Source organism: Papaver somniferum, unplaced genomic scaffold (genome assembly GCF_003573695.1).
Source record: "Papaver somniferum cultivar HN1 unplaced genomic scaffold, ASM357369v1 unplaced-scaffold_125, whole genome shotgun sequence".
Classification (NCBI taxonomy): Eukaryota; Viridiplantae; Streptophyta; class Magnoliopsida; order Ranunculales; family Papaveraceae; genus Papaver; species Papaver somniferum.
In genome coordinates this window covers 19,510,939-19,536,626 of record NW_020621603.1, presented here as the reverse complement: position 1 = coordinate 19,536,626, position 25,688 = coordinate 19,510,939, and the positions used below count along the sequence as shown (strand labels likewise).

Sequence of the window (25,688 nt, the reverse complement as noted above, 5' to 3'; positions counted from 1 at the left end):
TGGTTTTTTCATGTTCATGTTATATTAAAAGGTAAGAAAGTTTTTTGTTCAAAAATGCTTTGTGAGTGAAAAACAATGTTTCAAATAGATAATCTAGGATATGTTTTGAACTACATAAGTTTAGTTCGAAGTCAGTACCCATTTTAAATGATGCTTCTTTAGTATCTTGAATGCAAATATTATAACCAAATTCTGTTTCATTAGACTTTTTATCGAGAAACCAAGTTTTAAACTCTTATGAACAACTTCAGCTTATAAGTATATAAAACTAGTTATTAGAGTGCACACATAAAACTTTTAAGCAACTGGGTTTACCCACATTCTTCCAAATTATTGTAATTCTTACCAAAATGTTGAGGTATCTACGTTTTTCAACCAAACAATATTACCTTTTTCCCTCCTCTGAATATTTATCCATATCCATATCTAATAAATAAGTCAATATTTAATTGTTTTTAATTATATTTCTAGTACATTGTGATTTTAACATAGGAGACACGTTATATTTTTAGTAATTAATTTTGTACTAATACACAAAGTAAATACATTAAGACACTACGAAGGCATCGTCAGATTTTTCCAAGATTATTTTTCAAGATATTTTTTTATAATACTTCATAAATAAAACTTTTTACTAAATTAAATAATCATAAGTAAAAAAAAAAAAACTTCGTATTATCAAATATATTTACCGGAGTGATTACCTCATTTTTATCAAATCTACCTTGCAGAGCTTTGTGGTTTTGCAACAAGATAAACATCGTGTAGGGGTTGAGTTTCTTTGTTGTTGGATGTCTCCAATATATAGTTGTTTTAGATGTAAGTAACGATTTCTTGCAGCTTAAGTAAATCTTAATACTGCTAAATCTAGATTCTTTCTTTGGATTTAGAGAAATTATATTTTTGGATAGATTTGATTTGTATTGAGGTTCGTTCCATTGATTAAAGTATTAGACTAATTTGACACTGAGTAATTACCATATGTAAATTACTTTTAAAGATAACTTCTAAAAATATAAATTGGCAATATGTGCACATTGTACCTAAATCGATACCCAGAACTTGGTTCACAAGGTAGATCAATTCGTGGAAGAACTTAAAACTTTCTTCGCAAAGGAATTAAGCTAAGAATAACAACTCATAAGTGTCTCAAATTTTTTTTCCTTTTAAACAAAAGAAATAAGTGCACCAAACCTATTATAGGAAATTGGCGGTTGCATCTTAAGATCGTGACTTCACCAATTTAAGTTCAAGAACTCAAGCGAGTTCCAAATTCAAGAACTTCGAAGGCTAACTAGGTTTGCGAACTCAGAAGGTTGGATTTACGATCAAACTCAGGAGATTTGGAGTTCAGAAACTTTGAATTTGAACTAGGTTCACGAAATCAAGTGAAATTAGAGTTTGGGAACTTTAAATTTTGACTAGGTTCGCGAAATCAAGTGAACTTTGAGTTCGGGAACTTCTGGCTCTTGAATAGGTTTGCGAACTCAAACGCGCAAAATTTATAGAACTTTTCTTACTTGGCTCTTAATTTCGAAATGCATCAGGCCGAAACTTGAATTCGAAATTTCACAAGATAATTGCCACTGGTTTATTTGTGACATGATCCTTTTTTGAAATTCATTTATTTACTAAATTCTTCGACTTTGATACAATATAAAAATAGATCGAAGAGAAAAAAGTATAAAAGGAAAATCAGTCTTTGTTACCGACCTTTGATTAGGACGTAGTTCTTCAAGTGGCGTATAGCTGATTACAACCTGTTTGACAACCAAAAACAGAAATATTTCACCCTTCGCCTTCTTAAAACAAAAATCATACAAGTTAGAAGCGAAAACACTTTACATTGTTAGAATGGCCGAATGAATCAAGTGTCAAAACAAACATGCATGCATTACACTCTAATCCAAATTTCCAAGTTAATATCTAAAGATTGATTTGATTTTGACTTTTATTAACTAAATTGCGGGTACGACACGTCAAACTATCCGTTAACAACTCCAAATGAGAAAAGAAGATTGGATAATAATTCAGTAAAGAACATAGATTTTCTTTTTCCCACCAAAATAAAATCAAGAGAGAAGTAGGAAGAGCTCAAACAAAGCTCTTTCCCCCCTCTTTCAAAAATGGAGATTCTTTCTCCACTTTGTTCAACCCCTCCTCTTTGTATATCCATATCTTCAAAACCCATCTTCAATTTCTTCCCAATCCCATCTTATCAAAACCTAGGGTTTGCCAGAACAAGAGTCCTGACATTGAAGATAAGTTCGACAAAATTGTATAGTTTTAGAAAAAGGTCTAATTTTTCAATAGAGGGGCAAGTATCTGATGTTGAAGAAGAAGAAGAGGATGAGGAGGAGGAGGAAGATGAAGATGATGATGATGTAGCTGCAGAGGAATATGAAGAATTCATTGTTGATGAAGATACGAATGAAGACGACGACGAAGAAGAAAGTGATTCATTAATTGTATCTTCTTCGTCTTCATCTAGATATGAAGAACATAAATGGCAAAGAGTAGAAAGACTTTGTAACGATGTTAAAGAATTAGGTGAAGGGATTATTGATTACAATGAACTCTCTTCTATTTACGACTTTCGTGTCGATAAATTTCAGGTTTTTATTTACAAAATTTCAATTCTACATTCAAAGTTTGATTTTTGCATATGTTTTGTTTGTTGATTTTACTTTGGTTTTTGTGTCAGAGATTGGCTATACAAGCATTCTTAAGAGGTTCATCAGTTGTAGTTTCTGCTCCAACTAGTAGTGGAAAGACATTGATAGCTGAAGCCGCGGCTGTAGCTACGATTGCAAGGGGAAGGCGAATATTGTATACAACCCCATTGAAGGCATTGTCTAATCAGAAGTTTAGAGATTTTCGGTATAAATGTTTAGTATGTTAACTGTTTGTGTTAAGTACATGGATTCTTTTCTCCTTGATAACAAATGTTTTCTAGTTGAGTCTCCTAGTATGAACTTCAGCAGTTTATGTGCAAGATGATTGGCATTTAAGGCGGCGTATTTTGTTGTTGTTGCAGTGATATGTTTGGTGAAAGTAATGTTGGTCTACTTACTGGAGATTCTGCAGTTAACAAAGAAGCACCCATATTGATTATGACAACAGAAATTCTAAGGAATATGTTGTATCAGAGGTACCATTTTATTGCTTTGTTCAAGTTAAGACTCATGAGCGTACTTTGGTCTTCGAAGTGTTTCGTAGAACTCTAGGCTTCGGTTCATCTCTAATTCAGCAATTTTCATACTTCCCCTAGTTGATTTAGCTGATCAAAGAAACTTTTGCTTTTGGCTCGCTGCTGCCTCTACTACAGTGTTGGAACCGATTCTTCTGGTAGTGGATTATTTCACGTCGATGCAATTGTTTTGGATGAGGTTCATTATCTTAGTGACATCTACAGGGGTACAGTTTGGGAAGAAATAGTAAGTCTCTATTTTAATGCTTAAAATATATCTTAGGATATTCTTTTGTTAGTCCTCATAAGCATTGCAAATTTTCAGGTGATTTATTCTCCTAAAGAAGTTCAGCTTATATGTCTTTCAGCCACAGTTGCCAATGCTGATGAGCTGGCTGGTTGGATTGAGCAGGTAACATGCACTTGCTATGACCTTAATTGTGCTAAATATTAAATTGTGTAACAAACCCTGCATTATATCATTGTTAATCTATGCATTTTCATCACTTCATCATTGGATATACTTCAAAGTCGTATTTTAAAAAAGTAATTAAGCAAGGGTCGTAAATGGGTAATACATTGTCGTAGGCCTGATATGTAAAGTAACTGCAGTGAATAGTTCTAAAGTATGCATCATAAAGAAAAGGACAGCAGGAATACCTGATGATTGGATGTTTTGCAAGCTAATTGCTACCTTCTTTAGGCATTACCTCGACTTAACTTATTATTAAGGCTCATCCTATCTGTTCGTAGCATTTCTTATTTTCTCGGTTTTGTCTAGATTCATGGTAAAACAGAGCTGGTAACATCCACTAAACGACCAGTTCCATTGACTTGGCATTTCTCTACAAAAAAATCTCTGTCACCTCTTCTTAATGACAAAGGAACTGCCATGAACAGGTACATCTCGCTCACCTTTTTTGTGTTTTTTCCCTTGTTTCTGTAAACGATATGATTGTTCATTAACTTTTAGCTTCTGATTACCATCACAAAAGGAAATTATCACTCAATTATCTACAACTTTCTGCTGCGGGAGTTAAACCTTTCAAGGAAGATGGATATAGAAGCAGGAACTCAAGAAGGCGAGAAAGTGACCGCCGCTATAATAGTGCTTCGGATATATCTGGACAGTCGGCACTCTCTAAAAATGACATAAACAACATTCGCCGGTCACAGGTACACTAACATTATTAGTAGATTGATTTCCAACTCAGTTTCCTTTTCATTTCTCCATCTTTCAGAAAAAGATGTGGGCTTGTTTTGTTTCACTTATACGCTTTTAAACATTTTATAAACTACATAGACCGTATCTCAGTTTCAGACATTTACCCTTTACTAACACAAGGACAGTCAGTTATCTAACGTAAGTTAATCTCATCCAGGTTCCACAGGTTAGAGACACATTATGGCACCTTCGGGCAAGGGATATGCTGCCAGCTGTTTGGTTTATTTTTAGTAGGAAAGGGTGTGATGTAGCGGTTCAGTATGCTGAAGACTGCAAGCTTTTAGATGAGTGTGAGATGGCTGAAGTTGATCTAGCATTGAAGAAGTTTCGCATTCAATATCCTGATGCCATCAGAGAGTCTTCTGTGAAAGGTCTGAGGCAAGGGGTTGCAGCACATCATGCTGGTTGCTTACCCCTGTGGAAGTCATTTATTGAAGAGTTGTTTCAGAGAGGACTGATTAAGGTTATTTTTGCGACGGAAACACTTGCTGCTGGGATCAATATGCCAGCTAGAACAGCTGTTATTTCTTCTCTTAGCAAAAGATGTGAAACTGGACGTATCCAGTTAAGTCCAAATGAACTTCTTCAGATGGCTGGTCGAGCTGGCCGTAGAGGTATCGATGAAAAGGGTCATGTTGTCCTTCTTCAAGGTACCAATGAAGGAGCTGAAGAAGGCTGCAAGGTTCTCTTTTCTGGACTAGAGCCTCTTGTGTCGCAGTTTACTGCTTCGTATGGAATGGTGCTAAACCTCCTCGCTGTAAGTACCGTAAGCTTAACTTTGTATTAATGCTAGGCTTTTCAGTAAATAACATTTTCTTTGCTGTGTACAGGGTGCAAGAGTAACTCGTAGATCGAAGGAGACAGATGAAACAAAAGTCTTTCGAGCAGGGCGAACATTGGATGAAGCTAGGAAGATCATTGAACAAAGTTTCGGGAATTATGTTGGAAGCAATGTCATGATTGCTGCCCAAGAAGAGCTCGCCAAAATAGAAAAAGAGATCGACTTCCTAACTCTTGAAGTTACTGATGCTGCTATTGATGAAAAAAGCCGAAAACAGATGTCTGCGAAGGCATATAAGGAGATACATGCATTGCAGGAAGAATTACGGGTACACTCACTCATCACTGCATTTCATGAACCACTAGGCAAAATAAGTCTCTGTATGTTCATTTATTACTATCTTTACCTTGTTATCTGTTTCTTCACAGCATTATCGTTTTTCTACATTCTTGTGAAAATGCTTCATTGAAGCGTTTTCGTTTTTCTATTTTTGCTAAACATTAATGTAGACTGTTTAGCAAGTTGCACATGATGGTACACTGGATACATTTCTCTGGTTTATACGAGTAGTTATAGATCTACTTAAACACAGAGCAACTCTGCGTCCCAGTGTGGTCAAGGTCATATAGCACTCACCCTAGCTATCAATATTGATTGTATGCATTGATGTGTTTCTTAAGTTCATTGCGAAAGATATTATTATTTTCAAACAAATGTGAATTCATATGCTAGGCAATTGCATTTTCAGGCAGAAAAACGACTTCGGACGAAGCTGCGACGAGAGATGGAAATACAAAGAATGGCCGCTCTGAAGCCTATATTGAAGGAGTTGGAAGATGGGCAGTTACCTTTTCTATGCTTGCAACACAAGGATAGTGAAGGGTTTATGCATTTAGTCCCTGCTGTTTATTTGGGCGAGGTTATTTCACTCTCTAGCTCTAAAGTCAAGCACATGGTAAGCAAAGTTCCAAAAAGAACTATTATTCTTGTGTCTTTGAAGTCTCTTTCAAAAAGTACTTGAAAGAAGTCCTTTCTTAGTTATCTTCGATGAAAAGCAAATATATGCTTTGGCATTTATTTTCCACCATCTAAGGATTAGGTACTTAGAGTTGATGAGAATCCTATAGCACCCGTATGATTCAACTGCAGTTTAAAATGCTATTTATCCTACATGACAGATTGATGCAGATGACTCTTTTGAACTAAACACTGTGGATAATGAGTTGGAGGTTGGAGATAGTGACAGACAACTTGATGCCCAGTTGTCCTATTACGTGGCTCTTGGTTCGGATAATTCCTGGTATCTCTTCACACAGAAGTCGATTAAGACAGTTTATAGAACGGGCTTGCCCAATGCTCCTCTAGCTGAGGGTGATGCTTCGCCTCGAGAAATTATGCAGTCGCTACTTGATAAGGAAGAAATTGACTGGGAAAAGCTGTCTGAGTCTGAATTTGGAGGTCTTTGGCGTAAGGAAGGATCTCTTGAAACATGGTCTTGGAGTTTGAATGTGCCAGTCTTGAGTAGCCTTTCAGAAGATGATGAGGTAGAGCTTTCCCTTCTTTCTGTCGAACTGTTAAATACAAGCAATATTATGTAAGTTGTTAATAAATGTGAATTAATGTCAATGATCAGGTGCTAGAAAGGTCACAAGTGTTCCATGATGCTCTTGAACGTTACAAAAAGCAAAGAACTATGGTGTCTCGTTTGAAGAAAAAAATCTCGCGTAGTGAAGGCTTCAAAGAATATAAGAAGATCATTGACGTGACCAACTTTACCAAGGAAAAGATTGAACGACTAAGGGCTCGATCAATTCGCTTAACTAATAGAATAGAGCAAATTGAACCATCTGGGTGGAAGGAGTTTTTGCAGGTACTTCAACTACACTTTCTTTTCCATTTAAGAGCTGATGAACTGTTAGCTATCTTTAGTGAAAAACTTGGTGTGCGAAATTGACATAGTACGTTCATTTACATATGATGATGTGTGCAACATCTCCTCTTTGTATCAGATCAGCAATGTCATACATGAAGCAAGAGCTTTGGATAAAAATACACACGTGATATTTCCACTTGGTGAAACAGCGGCAGCCATTCGAGGAGAAAATGAACTCTGGCTTGCTATGGTGCTCCGGAACAAAATATTATTAGATTTAAAGCCAGCTCAATTAGCTGCTGTCTGTGGAAGTCTAGTTTCCGAAGGAATTAAGCTTCGTCCATGGAAAAATAATAGGTTTTATCTTTATCTTTATTTCAGTTGCTTGTACTTCTACTTTTTTAATGTTGCCTTAAGTCATTCAGATTTCTTTCCGAGCTGAAATTGCTGCATGTCATTTTGCAGCTACGTATATGAGCCGTCCGCTACTGTATTAAACATGATCAAGCTTCTGGATGAGCAAAGAAGCTCGGTTCTTCAGCTCCAAGAAAAACATGGTGTAAAGGTGAGCTTGGCGGAAAAGGGCTTTCTTGATATTTTGCATAAGTACCTTCCATTATTATTCACAAAATATGAAATGTAATTACGCTTTTGTTACAGATTTCTTGTGCATTGGATAGTCAATTTGCTGGAATCATCGAAGCTTGGGCCTCTGGCTTAACTTGGCGAGAAATTATGATGGATTGTGCAATGGATGACGGGGATTTAGCTCGTCTATTAAGACGGACAATCGATTTATTGGTTCAGGTATGTGGCAATCTCAATATTTATTAGATGTCTAAAGTAGTCGTGTAATCATATTCCTATGAAAGTTTTATGGTGCTCGATCAAAATTAACCAGAAGTGAAGAAGAATAAAGATAATGAAGTTCGTATATGTGCGTGTTATAACATGCATACTATATTTTGATCACAGATTCCTAAGTTGCCTGATATTGACCCAGTTCTGCAAAAAAATGCGTTGGCCGCATCTAATGTCATGGACCGACCTCCAATAAGCGAGCTTGCTGGTTAGAGGTGTAAGTAATAACGTGGTATATCCCCATGACTAGCATATTTAAGAGCTGTTTCGATAAAAATTTAATGTTATATCAAATTTTGCAATGTAAAGTGTAAGATGTATTCGGCATTCAAATGGGTACTGCAAATAATGAGAAGTTGTAAAATCAGAAGACCAGATGAGAACACTTATAGTAAATCAAAGTCCGAGAAGTAGCTCTGGAAGTCATCTTGCAACATCTCTGGTCTAGTTCTGTGGGATTGTCGGGTTTTAGGTGCCTGGCATGTGTAAAGGTTCTCTGTTCTTGTAACATTCTTTGCCCTTGGGCCTTAACAATAAACTTAAAACTTACAGGTTGTTTTCTAACCATCTGACTCGTCTGAATTCGACTCTCTGAATCTGACTAAAAAATTACTGAATAACTTTCTGAATCTGATGACATAATAAACAAATATTCTAGCAAATATTTGTATTGGTTGCTAGCATATCACTGCAGACACTTTTGGCCCAAAGTCCATATCTGGTCGAGTCCAAGGCAATAACATATCACTGCAGTCTGCCCTGCGCATAAAATGAATTTCACTGGTACACAAGACCGTAAATCAACGGTGCGGTTCTCTCTATTCAGTAACAGCCGTTAGATGAATTTGGGTCATCTTCACAAACCCTACAAAACCCTTATATTCTCTGTTTTTTCTCATTATCGAGCCAAAGAGGATAGAGAGAAAAGCCAGACTCCAAAAACCCTAACCAGGTCGCTGAAAGGTGGTAAGTAAACATTTTGTATCTCGATTTGGTATTCCAGATCTTTTATCTTGTAAACATATTTTTGATGTATGTTCGTTTCTACTTGTTATGTTTTCAATTGATTTGGGTAGTGAAATGATCTTCAGTAGAGTAACGGGCATGAAATGGTTTGAGAAAGATCGGAGTATAGTGATTGATGATTTGGAAGAATCTAGGGCTTAGCTTGGAATGGCTAAAGATTATCTAGCCTTTTTTTTTCTACTCTAAGCCTCAAATTGAGTTCCGGATGTGTATTAAATGGTGATTGAGATATCCCATTCTGATTTCATTTTTTATGTTCTTTTTATTGTATGATAAACTTGTCATATGAAAGGGAGGGTTTGCCCCTTTTTAATTAGGTTTACCCTAATACGTTTGTTTGTCATGGACAACTTAATTGATATGAAGTAGCTACAACTTGAATTAGGGATAAAATTATGATTTATTGTTGGATAAATCCTAAAACCAGCATGTGTGTCAAATGGTGGGTTTGATCGCTTCTGAGATTGGATGTTTCTGTTTTTTGGGATCTGTTTGATTGACAGATCCCATAATATGTTTTCTTTGCCAGGAATAGATGTGAGCAGCCAACCCAGTAATGGTTTGAAATAGCTATAAGCTTCCATTTGTGGAGTGGTTCGGATACAACAGCGGCGGAACCAGGATTTTTTGCTTTTTCAATTCCAAAATCATAAATGCACTATAATATGCAAGTTATGCGACGTGACATGCTGCCTTTCTTTTCTGCATATCAGGTTTCAACTCGAGAGCTTTTTCTTTTTCCCGAGCACCATTCGCGGAGGTGGTTACGGTTTTGTTGTTGCACAGCCGTTTTTGTCCTTCTAGATCTCTTATGCCCTTTTCAATATACTTGTATTTGGGAAGGGAGAAAAACGAAAAACTAACCAACTAAGGAGTGATAATCTAGTTAAGTGATGTAGTGAACTATTGTTGGTAATTTTTGGACTAAGGGTAACTAATTAAGCACACACGAGAAAGTGGGGGTGGTTATGTTACTACTCTTCACACCCTTTTTCTAGTTAATTAATATACATGAGTAGTAAAAGAACGGAAAGGAGTAAAACAACCTAGTTTAATTGGGGGCCCCAAAAAACAATTAGGGCCCTTCCATTAGAAGACAAAAAAGATCATTAAAACTCAAATTGAGTCACCCCTTAACCAAAATATTTTTAAATGGCTAAACTGCCCCTGAATAATTAGTATTAAAATTTAATTAAGTTAAGTTAATTAGTGTGGTTAGATTAAATTCAGATTTTAGAATCAATCTATTTTTTTTTATTTTTTTTTGTTGTTTGAGTTGAGAAGAAGAAGAGGAGGTTTTAGAGGAAAATTTAGGGTTTTTAGAAGTGAGTAATTCAAGTAGGGGAAATGATGTTGGGGAAGGTTCAAGCAACAAAGATGATTGTGTTGATGGTAAGATTATCTTAAATTCTCCCATGGATTGGATATATGTCACAACACAGAGAAAGAGTCGTCAATGTCGAGGGATGTATACCCCAACGATTCTAGAAAGTCGTCAATATATTGACACCAAAAATGACGACTCAAACCTGCAACTTTTCCAGGTTATGAAAAATCGTCAGAGTATTAAAAAATTTCATTGACGACCCTCAACAGTCGTTAATGTTTAGACTGTTTAAGTGACGATTCTAAACTGTCGAAGATTCATTAATGGCGGAAATGTACGACAGTTTTGGGTCGTCATAAAATGATCAATTCCCTGACGACCCTTTGGAAGGGTCGTTACTGTTTTGGTTACGTATTTGACGACTTAAACAGTCGTTAATATTTTAGAAATGTCGTTATACACTGTCGTTAATCTCTAAAAAAAGTCGTTAGTGTATGACAGTTTAGAGTCATTATTGTTTTGATCATGATGTATATGACGACCCTAAATTATCGTTAATGTCGGTGAAGGGTCGTTACTTGAAAAAAAAAATATTAATCAAGAGTAAAATAGTATATTCATTTTCCGATTTTTACACCCCTAAAAAATTTGGGGGGCAAACAAAATTCCGTGACCCCTAATTAGAAGTTATGGCCCCCAATTAAACTAGGTAAAACAAGCATCGACACACACATAGCAGGTGAGCCTATTCAATAATTGATTTTAAGATACCAAACAGACACGTGTTTTTCTTTATTTGAACGGCTGAGATGATATTATCAAAACTAAATCCATATGGGACTGTGTTTCAATATCTTTAGATTACTTCCGCGTACATCACATCTTCATAATGGGCTAATTCAAATTCATACCTGGGCTAAATTTAACAAATGTTAAAAATTAGAAATCTGTTTTGAGGCATAACAAAATGTTTCGAGGCATACGTTGGGCTGAAGTTATCAGCCGAACCTAGGCAAAATACACAAGGTTCGGTTCAAATTGAGTATGCCTTAATTTATGGTATGCCTCAAAACAGGTTACAAAAATTACACGGCCGAAACAACTTTTTAGAAAATTTGGGGTGGGCTTCAGCCTAGGTAAGCCACCCCTAATACTGTCCCTGGGATACAACTATCTTTACACCTCAATTCCAATAGTTGGTGTGTTTCATACGCATATAATGTAGTTAAGATGGAGTCAACAGTTGCTAGATTTTTTAATTATTGTTTTTTATACTTATTGACTGGATGGATAATCTTAGGGCTGCACAACGGGTAGGGTGGGTAGGATATGGCCTATACCCGCCACCCTACCCGTTTACTGGCGGTTAAGAAAAATTTTACCCGCCACCCTACCCGCCATTAAACGGGTAAGATCCTACCCAACCCATTCTCTGGTGGGTCGGGTAGGGTAGGGTGGCGGGTATAACCGTTTTTATCAGGATACGACCATATAATTTGGAAACAACAAGACAAGAAAGAAAGAAAGGTGCAGCGTGGTCGGAATTCAATCTCCCAAGTGCTGTTGTTCTTCTGTCAATCCCATTGAAAAGCAATCATGGAAGAAGCAGAAGCAATCATTGAAGACGCAGAAGTAAAATTCAACGAACGAGATTATTCTGGGGCGGTATGGTTAGCTGAGATGGCTCAAGAAACATTTCCTAACCTCCACGGTATACAACAGTATATGGCGGCTTATATGGTTCAGGTCGCTGCTTATGAAAGCGAAATAAAAACTATTGTTGCTAGTAGAACTAATGATCCTAATACTCCATGGAATCATAAGTTTTGCGAGGTCAGTATACCAGATTGGTACGGGGTGTTGGATATCTTGGATGGCGATGTCGATTGCGTTGATTCAGATATGATAAAGAAACAATACAAGAGAATGGCATTGTTACTTCATCCTGATAAAAACAACTCGGTTGCTGCTGAGAGTGCGTATGCTGGTAGAGATCAATAGTATAAATAGGCGGGTATGCTGGTAGGGTAGGATAATTTCGAGATTTACCCGCCACCCTACCCGTTTACTGGCGGTTAAGAAAATCTTTACCCGCCACCCTACCCGCCAAATAGTGGATAGGGTAGGATACGGTTAAAAAATTGGCGGGTAGGGTAGGGTTGGCGGGTATGGGTGGGGTATGTGCACCCCTAGATAATCTACAGAGAAGAGATGGCCACAGAAGTCAAAGCAGGGCCCATGGTTCCAGAGTCCTTTTTGAAGAAGCAGAAGAGGAGTGATGAATGTGAACTAGCAAAGAAGCAAGAACTCGAAGCTGCCAAGAAGAAGAACACTGAGAACAGAAAACTTATTTTCAACAGAGCTAAGCAGTATGCACAGGAATACAACGAAAAGGTCAATAGTTCAGGCTTTTCTTCAATTCATGTGAATCATCTTCAATATGCATTTTCACCTAAATGATGAAATATTTTTGATTGTGTAGGAAAGGGAATTAATCAATTTGAAGCGTGAGGCGAAGTTGAGAGGAGGATTTTACGTTAACCCAGAAGCTAAGCTGCTCTTTATCGTTCGAATCAGGGGTATGGATATTTTGTTATTTGTTAAACATATTTAATTTTCTGACATCAATTTGGTTTTTAATTCTTGTATTGTTTGTTGTTTTGCAGTATCAATGCCATGGACCCAAAATCAAAAAAGATTTTGCAGCTTTTGCGTCTAAGACAGGTGATTGATTCCTGCTTGTCTGCCTATATATAGGATCATACTTTTTTAAGATGATGTTTGTTTCTACCCGCGTTCTACTCCGTAAGTAGTCATTTATCAATTTCCTCATGCCATCAGGCTGAGTATGATAGTTATAAACACCATACTAGTTCATGGTTCATTTTAATGTGAAGACATCTCTGGTGGTGTATGTGGTTAGCTATATCCTCATGTCAGAGGTATTTTGAAAACACAAATTAGTATACATACAAATACTATTATTTCACGTACAACCAAATGGACATGGGTGTTGCAAGATCTGGTAGAAAGCTGTGAGAATTACGTCTTAGTCTTATTTTGTAAATGCCAGTTTATGTTGACAAGTTCTGCAGCGAAACAGTTGGCCTTAATGTATATGCATTTCTTCTGAATGCAGATCTTTAATGGAGTATTTCTTAAGGTGAACAAAGCCACATTACAGATGTTGCAAAGAGTTGGGCCTTACGTTACCTATGGGTGTGTATCTTCCGATTTCTTGATGTTTGGTTTTGTGGTGCAGCTATGTATGTTCAGTTTTTGTGGTGGGATTTTAACTTTAATTTGAACTATACTGTCTAATCTTATAGATATCCCAATCTTAAGACTGTCAAGGAATTGATCTACAAAAGGGGTTATGGAAAGCTTAACAAGCGAAGGACCGCTTTGACCGACAATTCCATTATCGAACAGGTTTGAAACGATTCACATAGTTGATATCAAGTTTTAACGGTTCTGGAAATTTGCATTGATGATTCTAAGAAGTTGCAAATTAATCGCAGGGTTTGGGCAAGTATGGAATCATCTGCATTGAAGATCTTATTCATGCGATCATGACAGTTGGTCCCCACTTCAAGCAAGCAAACAACTTCCTGTGGCCCTTTAAGCTGAGTGCACCTTTGGGTGGGCTCAAGAAGAAGAGAAACCATTATGTTGAAGGAGGTGATGCAGGAAACCGTGAAGATTACATTAACAAACTTATGAGGAGGATGAACTAGAGAGACAACCTAAGTTGCTTTATCTAAACATCTTGAGGTTCCTTATCTGACATCTTTGTGGTTCTAGTAAGTTAAGAGTTATGTTAACTCCCACCTTGAACTTTATTTTTGTAGCTAAAGACATGAAATTAGTGATGATGGTTGGTTATTTTCAGTTTTCAAGTTTTGGCATACACCCAATACTTACGGTTTATAGAAAACTTCAGTATCTTTTATCTTTTGCTGAATATTCGTTAGTATGCAGTTTCTTTTATATATATGAATGAAAGGAAATGAAATATATGGACAAACACACAACTTTGTGTGTAAAGTTCCAAAGTAGTGCGCAGCAGAAGATGCATACTTGAGCATATACCTCAAGCTGGCTAGTTAGAAATGCATTAAGTTATGAAATGATGACTCATTGTGGCTTAGAGTAGAAGAAAAAAAGCCAGGTATGAGTGCTACCTAATAGAACTAACGAAAAGAGAACAATGTGCTGGGGAAGCAGTCCGGACAGGGTTGACCAATAGAATGCGTATAAGGCTGCACAAAAGCCGGTCCGGTTTTCTTATAGAAACGGTCCCTATAACTGGTGTTGACCGGTATATCATTTTTAGGACCGGTACCTGTACCTGTCCCGGTGTTGTTCATGTACCGGTAGTACCTGTCCGGTTCTAGGCTGGTACCGGTTTTTTACTCCAAACCGGTTACAGTGATTACGCCAAACATCATCTAATATTTTCGGTCCTAAAAAATAATTGCAAACACAGTCAAGAACTCATTCATCTACACTCCAAAAGACAGCAACCCAATACAAGCAAAACGAAAAAAAAATTGATAGAGGGAAAACCACCCATCTTCAACTGAGTTCAAATCAATGAACTGCATGAAATCATCTAGCACCACCAATTTCAAATCAAGACCTTTGAACTACATTCTACATATAAATTAATATACTACTCTTTACCAGATCATCTCCTCTGCCTCAAATCACTCAAAACCTTCAAAAACAAAACCCTAATATTACTGGAAAACCAATTTCATCACCAAAAATTGGGTTTTACCTGTAACTTAAGTCTAATCCATTTAATTGATTCAAACCCCATCTCAAATCACAATTTTCATCTCCTTAATCAAACCCCGTTTCATGTCCATCGCCATCACCAGGTAGTTCGACAACAACAATAATTGAAGAACAGAAGAAAACAATTACAGATCTGATTCATCATTATCCGCATCGTCATCAATCTTATACCATGATTCGTGTCAAACCCAGATGGTGGTGGTGGTGGTGGAGAAGAAGGTGGTGGTGGATTTGATACAGAGTTACAGACTACAGTTTCTCTGCTCTTCAGTTTGAGAAAAAAGAAAGAAAGAAAGAAAGAAAGAAAGAAGAAGAACGAGTGGTCAATAGTCGATACTCAATAGAATAAATAAGATATAGACGACTCTGAAAACCTAGGATCGATGGTGGTGGTCACTTATGATCAAAAAATCTAACGACTGATAATGACCGGGACATATGGTCCGGTATAGGCCGGGAATCATTAGGAACCGAGTACCTGACCTGGTCATACACCGGTTCCCTTCTCCATTCCCGGTCCCTGTACTTGTTGTTCCGGTTCCGGTTCGGTTCCTGTGCAGCCTTAAATGCATATAGATAGCTTACGCAGAAGCTGCATACTGAGTTTGTCAAAATTACGTGAAGGAATTGGATGTTGGATAGCTAAATTATAGGTTGAGTTTGTCAAACAACCAATGCAATAGTGCCTGATTAGCCCATCGAACTGGAAACTAAGTCATGGTCGAATGCTAGTAAAACAATCACTGCAGAATATTCTAGCAAATATTTGTATTAACCAATCTTATAGACATATGTATTGGTTGTCAAAGTTGCATCAACAAATATTATAGCAATTCTGATGAAATAAAAACAGGTACATTTATATGCCGCTGTTGTCTGTTCTGGGCAGATTACTAGAAAAAAATAGTTAAAGAAACACAATGGACATACATCCCTCAGAAGATGTGAATACTAAAGACTCGCACTATTTACACAAGGGTGGCTCTGATAGCCAACTTAAGAACTATAAAAATTACATTTACAACTGTAGACAGCAACAATGGCAGCAAGCATTCCCTGATACTGCGTGGATTCTGGCAGGACTTGTATGGGAAAAAAATCTGGTAGAAAGCTTCTAATCAAGAGCTATTTTGCTTGATGACGCCAAAGAATATTCTATTTTTGTGGTTCAGTGCAAGTTCTTTGCTCAGTGGAGGTGAAGGTCCAGAAGGCAGGGACCATCAGCAATCCGAATGTAAGAAAGTATTACCTGTAAAAAAGATATAAAAAACAAACATGAAGCTGATTTATTTTGGTTTCTATAATCAGTCTAATCTGCCAGATTTTAGTTTGTCCTTTCTACTACTTTGCGACCAACACAGGGACGTTCATGGTTCTGCTACCGAAAAGCTCAAAACATGAACCTGATAAAGCTAGTTGGTTTTCATCACACTCCCAGACCAATTCCGATAGTTAAATGGTGGAACTGGAGTAATCATTTCTATATTTGCTTAGTTCGTTAATCATTTCATGCAGAGTTTATACTACACCCCAATAAACAAGTAAGAAGTTCTAGTACCAAAACAATTTACCTTTACACCTTTCGTAAAGGAGACTAAGATCCAGATAGCAATCTGTGGAACCGCTGTACTCTAGCCGGATGACCATCCATGGACTTGGCCTGGCCATGGCATGAGGATCTGTCCTCAGAAAGACTTCTTCGTCTCGTCCTTGTGCGATATAAGTAATCTTCTGTGTCTAAAACATATGAGACCTGCCAAAAGTACATAGTTTCTAAATTTAGGACAACAGAAGTAGAAGTGCAATCAATCCACTCAGAGAATTATTTCAATTATTAGAAACTGACACTATCAAACAGGGCAGAATACCTTCGACGAATTGCAAGCTATCTTGCACTCGAGACCATTGACTAATTCAACACCTTCCATAGCCTCAGATGCTAAAGATGATTCATCTTCACAAGCAAATTTTCTTTTGTTTCTGCAAAATCAATATTATTAGTAGTGCGCAAGTCGTGAACCCCATTTATAAAAATAATGATATATTTGAAAAGACCCATTGCAGCTCTCTACCTTTCAAGGAAGACATCAGTCACCTCCTTCTTTGTAGGAGCTAACAAGAAATCATTGTGCAAATAGGATGCAAAGTTCGGATCCAGGGTTACGGCAGTGACTTCAGGCTTTTCGTTCCCAGACTCCATCAGCTGGATGGATAAGCGGTTTGGACTTGAAGACTGCAAAAGAGAAAAGTTGTCAATGACATGCTATTATCTCCCCCCTTTGAAATATAATATGTGGTACATGTAGCAAATAAAGGACACAAAGAGTCCCGTAATGAAAACTTACATATTCAAAGCGATAGATGTTCTCATCGTGAAGAAGAACACGGGTGTTTTCATGATAAACTATATCTACAAATCTCCCAGGCTGCCTTGATTTTTCATATGCATGTAGTTGAAGAAGTTTATTGTCCATTTCGTCACTAACAATTGTTTGAAGCTGAGAAAAACACAATCCATAAGAATCTTGCAACAGCCAAACCCACTTCAAGAAAAAGGAAAGAATTAAGAAGCATAAGATGTACAAGTTACCTGCTTGACAAGTTTGAATATTAATTTGTCTAGTGTGAATAAAATATATGACTGGGTTCCAATAATAGCACGACACTCATCCTCAAACTTCGCAGTGTCAGCTGTACCATCAAGTAGATTATATAGGGCACTCATAAATCTGTAAGTCAGAAAGAAATACCGCAAATTAGTTATCCAGTTAGTATACCATCAGATCAGAAGTTACAAACATCAACACCTAAACAACCTGGCATAGAGGTCAGGAGGGCTTGTATCCTTCGAAACTCTCCATTTCTTTTCAGCTGATGAAGTATTTGTTTTTGCTGACAATATTCTCTCATACAGTGTCTGACAAAATACAAAAGCAAAATCAGATGAATAAGCAAAAAGGCGAAACATAGTTTACCCGGTGAAGAAAACAAGGAGAAAAACTTTACCTGATGAAGCCTAAAAAGCACATAAAAGGAATCATTTCCATAAAATATTCGAAAATCCTTCCCTTCTTTGTTTTGTAATGCTGAAGGAACATGTTTAGCAAGAGGTTTTACAGTCTGTAGAAACCGCTCTGAAAACTTCAGTAATGACCCCTCACCTTCAACATCATGTGCATCAGCAGTACCTTCTGCTTCACCTTCACTTTCCACCTTAGCATCTTCCTCTCCCTCGTGATCTTCAGGTGAACATTCCACACCATCCCCAGAATCGCTACCTGAAACCCCTTCACCAGTCTCAGAAACATTCTCACTGTCTTCAGTTGACCTTTGATGACTTTCATCACCTTCATCATCGGCATCATTGTCACCTGCTGCCTCCACACGACATTTAACTTCTTGTCCATCCTTGGATACTGCAGCACTATCTTTTGTTTTAGTACAGATTCTATTAGCTGGCCCACTACTTCCATAGCCAACAAAGTTATCCTCTTCAAAATCCCCATTTGGTGATAATTCACCCTCTTCTCTTTCTATCTTTTGGTGCCCAGTAGAATCCTTGTGATACCGATGTACTTTGGTTCCTTCCATCAGTGAACCATTAGCTGATATCCCCAGTTTCGAACTATCACCTCCTCTCTACAAAACATAATAGCTTTTCTGATTAGTACTGAGATAAAAGATAAAATTGCACAAAATGCAAACTTGAGCAAGTGACTCCATGTTCAATGGGTTACAGTGTTGAGCGGAATGAGTTCACAAATGTATGCACAAGAGCACCTAATAATAGTCCATGTAATTTATTGGATTTCTAAGATCTTGATATGCTTTTAACATTTATAACAAAGACAAAATTGCACAAAATGCAAACTTGAGCAAGTGACTCCATATTCATTAGATTGAAGCATTGACCAGAATGAGTTCACAAATGTATGCACAAGAGCACCAAATAATAGTCCATGCAATTTATTGGATTTCTAAAATCTTGATATGCTTTTTAACATTTATAACAACCAAACAGATGCGCATATTTATGTTTTAAGGGAGCAAATTAAGATGTGAACAAATAATTTTAAAAATTATACCTCTGATGAAGGCAACGCTTCAGCAGAAAGTGCCCGCTCAAGCCCACTCTCCACAGCACTGGCCACAACAGATCTGGAAGGAGTAGTGCCATGCCCTTGTCACCCAAAAGAAGGAAGTAAGTGTTAAATAGTTGGAGAATCAGTCATTAAGGTGATTAAAAATCGCCAACATGGTGAATTTAAGCAGCATACCAGATGTAATTTCCACATTAGTTCTATCAAGACTTTGATCTCCTCTAATAACTGTGGAGGCATTAGAATCAGTTAGCCGTTTACAGGCTGCTGAAGTTTCATCACACATGGGGGCATTAGTCTGGACTTTCCCCTGCTGTGAAGTACTACCGAAAGTATCACTCTTGTGGGTATTTCGATCTTGCTCGCGAAGATCATCTTCTTTATCTGCATCCCCATTTACCAATTTAGTCTTGTGGAAATTTTGTCCTTCAGATACAAAGGTGCCATCCCCATTGCAAAGGTGATTTAATTGATTGGAATTAGTAATGGCAGTGTCAGCACTAGATATACCTTCAATCTCCCTCAAACTTGCCAAACCATTTCGGACAGAATGATTCTTATCCTTGACAACATCTTCTGTGTCCTCTACACCTTGTGCTCGAGGAGGAACGGCGAACATGGGCTCCAAGAAGGTTGTCCAAATCTTCATTACTTTATCCAACTGATCCGTAGCTGTGCAAACTTCAGAGCATGAGAATTTGATAAGCTGATATATGTCTTCGTGTATCGAAGAATCAGAGTATTCATATTCCAGATTTGGAACTATCGGCCGTCTGTTACCAGCAGCAACTGAAACTAGCATTTCATCTTCTTTACGCTTCTTCTCATTGATTTCTCTAATCTCGGACAATAAACCTGAGGCAAAACCGCATATGAGAGTACAGTCACTGGCTGAGCAGAGGAAGCATGGGTATAGACAAGAGAAATTAACAAGATAAGCCCAATTATGAGACATTTAAGTTACCTTTTGTGCTCAAGCTCTTGGCATCTTGTTGCTTGAAATAAAAGCTACGATGATCCAGTGATTTGTGATGGTTCTTAGCATATATTTCTGCCCAGACCTTGTTAAAATCTGAACGGCACCTTGACCACTCATCTTGTTTCTGCTTCAGACGGGTTAGTATGACAGGCAGTGCAACAGATGTATTTTTGCGCAACACTTCAATCACATCCAGGCCATGGTCACCATATAAACGTTCAATGCACCTCAGGTTTAGGGCTATGACAAAAAAAAAAAACAAGCAAAATAGACATGTTCTTAGAAAAAAGTTACCAACAGGAAAGAACATGAGTTCGACTACTAGATGAAAGTACAATCCATCTCCAAACCTGTAAACTCATCCTCAATGCGTATTGGACTATCCAGTTCACTAGCATCATCATTGATCTTATCCAGCAATTCCTCGACACGTGTTGTTGTAGCATTCACAGACTCCAATAGCATGTCCAGTTCGAATCTGAGTTAACATGAAATGTTATATACCAAATGAGAAATCAAAGTCGATCTTCAGAACCACAACATTGGCAATTAACAAAGCCTTTAATGAAGAAGAGGTTAAAGCGTCAGAGAGAATTCTGCTTGCACAAAGTAAGCGTTACAAGTGAATAAGTAGCATGCTCCTAATAGGAACTTAATTAGCAGCAGTTATTCGTCAAGCAAACTAGTTTATTGGTGTCGCTAACTTCTCGTTATCTACAAACAATTACTGTGTCATGCATACCGGCAAAGCAAGATTCGTTTGCAAGGTTCACAAGAAGAAACTGGAAACAGACAGTGTAATAACTCACCACATGTTTAAAAACAAACAACGGTATAGAGCAAACCAATGTTGCAGAAAATGCACATTACCTGTCATCTTCACATTTAAACAAACTTTCTTCATATTGGTTCTTCCGCATATGCTTAAAGGAGTAATCTTCACTTCCTGAAGTCACTGATACCCAAAAGTCGTTCAAAACTTGAGCACCAAGCTCTGTCCGTTGACTGGCTGAGGGTATAGGATACTGCACTCAATTAACAAAAATGGTATCAGAACAAAAACAAAAATGGTTAGGGGAGGAATCAACGGTGAAAATCGCTTACATTCTTTGGAAGAAGGCGATAACTCGGTGTACACCGCTGACAGTTAGAAAGGTCGAGCTCAGATATGGGTTTGGCCATATACTTATCCTTGTTTAGAAACGAAGCCTCGTGACCTGCATTTCTATCAACTCTCTTCCTCTCTCTCTCCCGATCTCTCTCTTTTTCCCTGTCATCTCTGTCATGATCCCTCTCTTTATTCCTCTCTTCTTCCTTCACTGATCCAGGTACATGTCCTTCACTCCATAAGGATTCTGCAATTTTCAAGAGGATACGGGCACATTCATACCAAGGCTTCAGAACTTTCCAACAACACTAATAATAAATTGATTACACAATGTAGATGGAATAGACAATCAAGATTTAAGTGGTCCAGCCTTCAAAGTTTTTAAATCAAAGAACTAATGACACACTTTCCAAAAGATATATGAAACCTCTATAGCAAAATCTACAGCATATGGAAATTAATCATATCTTACTTTTATTCATGACGCCAGCCAAAAGTCCGTCTGCGGGGAAGATATAAATTAGAAACATCCAAGGAAAAAAAAAAGGCTATAGCCAAAATTGAAAGTCTTACTAGTTCCAACTACATACCAATCTTCTCACAACGCGACAAAAATAGTTCAAACCCATTCATAAGGTCAGGATACTTTCCAAGTAAATCACGAACCTGAAAAGAAAGAGCAACAACTCCACATTAAATCTCATTGAATGAACATCTAGAGATGGAGCTTAGAGTCTTAGAGACCCCAAGCAAAAAAACAAAATAACAGAACAAATAACTATCCCTCTATTTCAAAAGGTACATGATAAATGATAATGTAACATAAACCAGAGGAAAATTTTCTCCAGAATACCCAGAACCAAAGAGAGTTACTTTCGCATTCTAATTATCTAACATGTATAGAAAATCAGAACCAGCATATGCAAGTACATAAACAAATTCATCAATAAGAAGATTAAGGAAAAGGTTTATTCAGAACACAGAGATAACGCATCATAAGTTACTAAAACACGTGTATCAAGGAGGATTTGTGCTTCATTTTAAAATGATCCTCAAGTTTTATTACGCCAAGCATATAAGCAATACACAGACTAGTGACCTCACGATAAAATAAGCAGAAACCAAATGCTAGGGAGAATAAATGAAAACCGTGATGGCACAAAAAGAAGTACAGAAAATCTTTAACAGAGTGAAAAACATATATTAGTGTAATACACACCAAGCCTTGCAGTTCGTCTCTCGTGATAATTTCCTTGCTATAGATGTTCAAGCATTTAAGGTATTCCTGGTATAAACCAGAATTGCCTAGCGTCTCCTTGACTTTTTCACAGAACAAAAACTCTTGGGGGTAAGCACCTGCAATATTTTGAAATAGAAAACAATACGAGAGTCTCAGTATGCGCATCAGTATTATATGTCAAGCTGAAGATGAAAAATATATATTTCACCCTCCACCAGGACTAAATAAATAGTAGCTAAAATAAGTAAACTCCATATATATAGAAGATGTATCTGATGTCTCACTCTTCAAGGAAGGTTTGTCATCATATGGACCTTCCCCATCTTGGAGAAAGGGGTCATTGGTCTCTTCAGACCTCCTAAACTTTCGTTTCTGCTCAGGATCCTTTTCAACATGATCACGATCTCTTCTATCACGATCTCCTTTTCTCTCCTTTTCCTTGTCGGGACGTCTCCGATGCTCCTTTCCCATTACTTTTTCATGGTCAGGATCAGGCCGGTCCACACTGAGATCACGATCAGCATGATATGTTGTAGTTCTTTCCCTCTGCTGGTATTGCAAGTAAATAATACACTGGCTTGAGGATTCAGAAAGCAAACAACAAGTTTAGATTGAAGATTCAGAAAGTTACCTTGTCCCCATGCAATTGCCTTGAAGCAGTAACAGCAGAGCTTCTCTCATGAGGTCGAGGAAAAGATGAATTTCTGCCCGATGGAGCGTGCTGTGTAGAGTCTGTGTCTGGTAGGAAATGTTTGAATTCCTTGAGCAAGTCTTGATGAAGGTGAAAAAGATCAGCTACCTGCAAGAATAAAACTTCAGTTTCTAGTAAATTTCCAGGAGTTCACTTCACCCCAACTAAGTCTTGGTTTAAGACCAAGTGCGAAAAGAAATATTTACCTCAGCATAAACCTCAGCGATGGACTTGTTTTCTTTCCGGTACATATTCAGTATATCTAGGAATGATTTGTAAACCTGGTCATCATCTTTGAATCGTGTCTGAAGATAAAAAATAAAATACGAGTTAGATGAAAAGCCCCATATCAAAACTAAAACCGTCTACAAAAATCAACTAACTTCAAATTTGTAACCTTTATTTTGTTAACAAAGTTAATGGCCTCATCAAATTCTACAGGTTTCTTTGGTGGTTGCTCGTCCTCAAGTGGGAGGGTTATCTCATAACCTTTAGGTAAAAAGGTATTGAAACCCAAAATAAGGTTTCTATGCCCTTTGAACAAATCCTTCACCCTAGCTATAACCCCTGTTGTGTCAATTCTGAAAGCAACAAACAAAAATGAAAGAAAAATAGTAAATTTCCGCCCTTAAAACACCCCAAGAATGCATTTTTATGGAATTTAAAACAAGTATAGAAAGAAAAATAGAACCTTTGAGCCTTAAAATCTTTCATAACTTCCAGGAACTCATCATATTTGTCCCTCCTATCCTGAAACATGTCCTTTACATCTTTGAGATACGCTAGGGCATCATTGGTTGTTAGTGTCTGCGTCCCTACTCCTCCTCCAGGTCCCTGAGCTTGTCCAGAGCTGTTGTTAAGCAAAATTGAAAAAAAAGATATTTCAGTACAACTTTACAGATCAAATATAGACTACCAAACTGAGTACAGATAACCCTGTAGCTATAACTCCAGAGTAAATCTACGTTTTAATCTTCCAGATACCACCAACAGAAACGTGAATAAAACGACAAATTCATGCAACATACCCCTCCCTTAAGCCGATATCACTTCGAGAAGAAGAACTAGTTGATAACTAACTAGACCTAGATTCCATCCATACAAAGTCAATTTAACTAATCACTTAAACAATCAGTAAACTACACAATGAAACACCTTTATTTATAGATTCAAAATACCAAGAATCATCAGTCTATAAAGTTGCATATTTTCAACTAATCTCATTACAAAATCAAATTAAGCCATCTAAGAATCAAATTAAACAGACTTACGTTTCGCCTCGAGACGATATTGCTGGTCGTTTAGTTTGAGAACCCATGTAAGCTTCTTCTCTAGACCTTTTCATTAACACAACAACAATTTATCTAACCAAAAAAAAATCAAAAAATTAAAATCCCCAAATTGAAAAATACAAACCCCCCAACTTCAATCAATAATCAAACAAATTATACTTACAAATTCTATCTCAGAATCAATGGAAAATAGATCTACCCAGACCGAATTTTTCAATTCAAATCTACACATAAACAAGATAACTCAAGATTAGTTAGTTAGTTGAGTTCGCTTAATCAAAACGAAAACGACAAATTACCACCGAAAACCAGAGGGAGGTGGGAGATTGAAAACCTTTGAGAGGGAGAATCCTACAAGTAAAAAAAGGAAAGCTGAGCAGCAAACTACTTGTAAGGAGAAGAGGTTAAGGTTTTGCATTGAAAGTGAAAAAAAAATACATATGAGCGTTAAAATAAAGGAGGAAGAATACCCTTTTAATTTCTTTATATATACAGAGGTAAAGTATAGAAGGAAAAATAAACAAACACAAATTAGTAAGTTTTTTCCATTTTTTTTTTTTAGATTGGGTCCGGTCTGTGGGCTTCGAATTGGAGTGTAAGAATAAAAGAACAATTAGGGGGGAGAAAAGCCCACTAAATTTACCGAATCCATTGGACTTTTAGGGGGTGGATACTCGATCCGTTTGTTGTCGACGTATTAGTCGGGGAGTTTCGGCCGGCGCGGCGTGCCACCCGAGTTGTAATGTTTTATCTAATTAAGAAACGTGGTTTTCAATTTCCATTATTTCCATCTCTATGGACATGGATACAAGAATAGGTCCATGAATCAAAATTAAGAAAGAATAATCAAAGTATGATTGAAAATAGTGAAAACTACGGATAAACCCATTTTTCAGATTTTCTCCATTGTGAAATTCACGACCAGAAATTTGAAGGCGCGCACCCATTTTTAAGGAAAAAATTATTCTCGGACCCAAAATTATTGAAATTAAGTTTTATCGTGAGATTTTATATGTTTATTGTACTCTTCTTCTTTCTTCTTCTTCTCTCTTTCTCCTCCATTTCCAGATCCAATCTACAAAAAATACCTCAACTGACAGAACTCAGAACACAAATTTAAAGTTTCGACACAATGAGAATGCCTCGTACCTCAACAGCAACTCCAACAACAACAACGAATAACGAATCAGGA

At 37.2% G+C, this 25,688-nt stretch overlaps 3 protein-coding genes across 8 annotated transcripts; 2 read left to right on the top strand and 1 right to left on the bottom strand.

Moving 5' to 3' along the window:
• The first annotated feature begins 2,042 nt into the window (after window positions 1-2,042).
• On the top strand, window positions 2,043-8,494 carry LOC113331487 (DExH-box ATP-dependent RNA helicase DExH15 chloroplastic-like). The gene is made up of 16 exons (XM_026578194.1): window positions 2,043-2,615; window positions 2,705-2,880; window positions 3,038-3,151; window positions 3,329-3,437; window positions 3,516-3,602; window positions 3,972-4,090; window positions 4,186-4,366; window positions 4,573-5,172; window positions 5,246-5,524; window positions 5,945-6,151; window positions 6,375-6,740; window positions 6,830-7,066; window positions 7,206-7,426; window positions 7,535-7,634; window positions 7,730-7,876; window positions 8,045-8,494. The coding sequence occupies exons 1-16, from the start codon at window positions 2,127-2,129 to the stop codon at window positions 8,141-8,143; spliced, it is 3,531 nt and encodes a 1,176-aa protein (XP_026433979.1). The 5' UTR covers window positions 2,043-2,126; the 3' UTR covers window positions 8,144-8,494.
• A 353-nt stretch (window positions 8,495-8,847) lies between these two features.
• Window positions 8,848-14,096, top strand: LOC113331517 (60S ribosomal protein L7-4-like). Its single transcript, XM_026578228.1, has 7 exons — window positions 8,848-8,896; window positions 12,488-12,677; window positions 12,766-12,875; window positions 12,950-13,007; window positions 13,423-13,502; window positions 13,613-13,715; window positions 13,805-14,096. Exons 2-7 carry the CDS (start codon window positions 12,495-12,497, stop codon window positions 14,018-14,020), a joined length of 750 nt encoding a protein of 249 aa, XP_026434013.1. The 5' UTR covers window positions 8,848-8,896; window positions 12,488-12,494; the 3' UTR covers window positions 14,021-14,096.
• Window positions 14,097-15,830: 1,734 nt separating this feature from the next.
• LOC113331452 (paired amphipathic helix protein Sin3-like 4) lies at window positions 15,831-24,968 on the bottom strand. Of its 6 annotated transcripts, none has more exons than XM_026578161.1 (25): window positions 24,831-24,968; window positions 24,660-24,720; window positions 24,476-24,568; window positions 23,896-24,054; window positions 23,602-23,785; window positions 23,411-23,509; window positions 23,145-23,312; window positions 22,798-23,062; window positions 22,493-22,629; window positions 21,864-21,939; window positions 21,746-21,775; window positions 21,270-21,520; window positions 21,036-21,190; window positions 20,516-20,643; window positions 20,151-20,405; window positions 19,364-20,041; window positions 19,172-19,266; window positions 18,093-18,725; window positions 17,903-18,003; window positions 17,677-17,815; window positions 17,432-17,584; window positions 17,159-17,319; window positions 16,955-17,066; window positions 16,658-16,839; window positions 15,831-16,335 (listed from the first exon to the last, which is right to left on the bottom strand). In XM_026578161.1, exons 3-24 carry the CDS (start codon window positions 24,547-24,549, stop codon window positions 16,681-16,683), a joined length of 4,212 nt encoding a protein of 1,403 aa, XP_026433946.1. In that variant the 5' UTR covers window positions 24,550-24,568; window positions 24,660-24,720; window positions 24,831-24,968; the 3' UTR covers window positions 15,831-16,335; window positions 16,658-16,680. The 6 variants fall into 6 exon arrangements, with proteins under 6 accessions (XP_026433946.1, XP_026433947.1, XP_026433949.1 ...); XM_026578162.1 differs by having other exon boundaries at window positions 22,798-23,059; XM_026578164.1 differs by having other exon boundaries at window positions 24,476-24,541.
• Between the last annotated feature and the right edge of the window lie 720 nt (window positions 24,969-25,688).

What these genes read in the sequence shown, in the direction of transcription:
- LOC113331517 (XM_026578228.1), top strand. Translation starts at nt 12,495, where the DNA reads ATGGCCACAGAAGTCAAAGCAGGGCCCATGGTTCCAGAGTCCTTTTTG. An exon ending in ATCAGGGGTATGGATATTTT is followed by an intron (nt 12,876 to 12,949) that starts GTTATTTGTTAA and finishes GTTGTTTTGCAG; the next exon opens with TATCAATGCCATGGACCCAA. An exon ending in GGGCCTTACGTTACCTATGG is followed by an intron (nt 13,503 to 13,612) that starts GTGTGTATCTTC and finishes CTAATCTTATAG; the next exon opens with ATATCCCAATCTTAAGACTG.
- LOC113331452 (XM_026578159.1), bottom strand. Translation starts at nt 24,914, where the DNA reads ATGCAAAACCTTAACCTCTTCTCCTTACAAGTAGTTTGCTGCTCAGCT. An exon ending in AAAGATTTTAAGGCTCAAAG is followed by an intron (nt 23,786 to 23,895) that starts GTTCTATTTTTC and finishes TGTTGCTTTCAG; the next exon opens with AATTGACACAACAGGGGTTA. An exon ending in CAAGAGCTTGAGCACAAAAG is followed by an intron (nt 20,042 to 20,150) that starts GTAACTTAAATG and finishes GTTTTGCCTCAG; the next exon opens with GTTTATTGTCCGAGATTAGA.
- LOC113331487 (XM_026578194.1), top strand. Translation starts at nt 2,127, where the DNA reads ATGGAGATTCTTTCTCCACTTTGTTCAACCCCTCCTCTTTGTATATCC. An exon ending in AAAGGAACTGCCATGAACAG is followed by an intron (nt 4,091 to 4,185) that starts GTACATCTCGCT and finishes CCATCACAAAAG; the next exon opens with GAAATTATCACTCAATTATC. An exon ending in TGGTGCTAAACCTCCTCGCT is followed by an intron (nt 5,173 to 5,245) that starts GTAAGTACCGTA and finishes TGCTGTGTACAG; the next exon opens with GGTGCAAGAGTAACTCGTAG.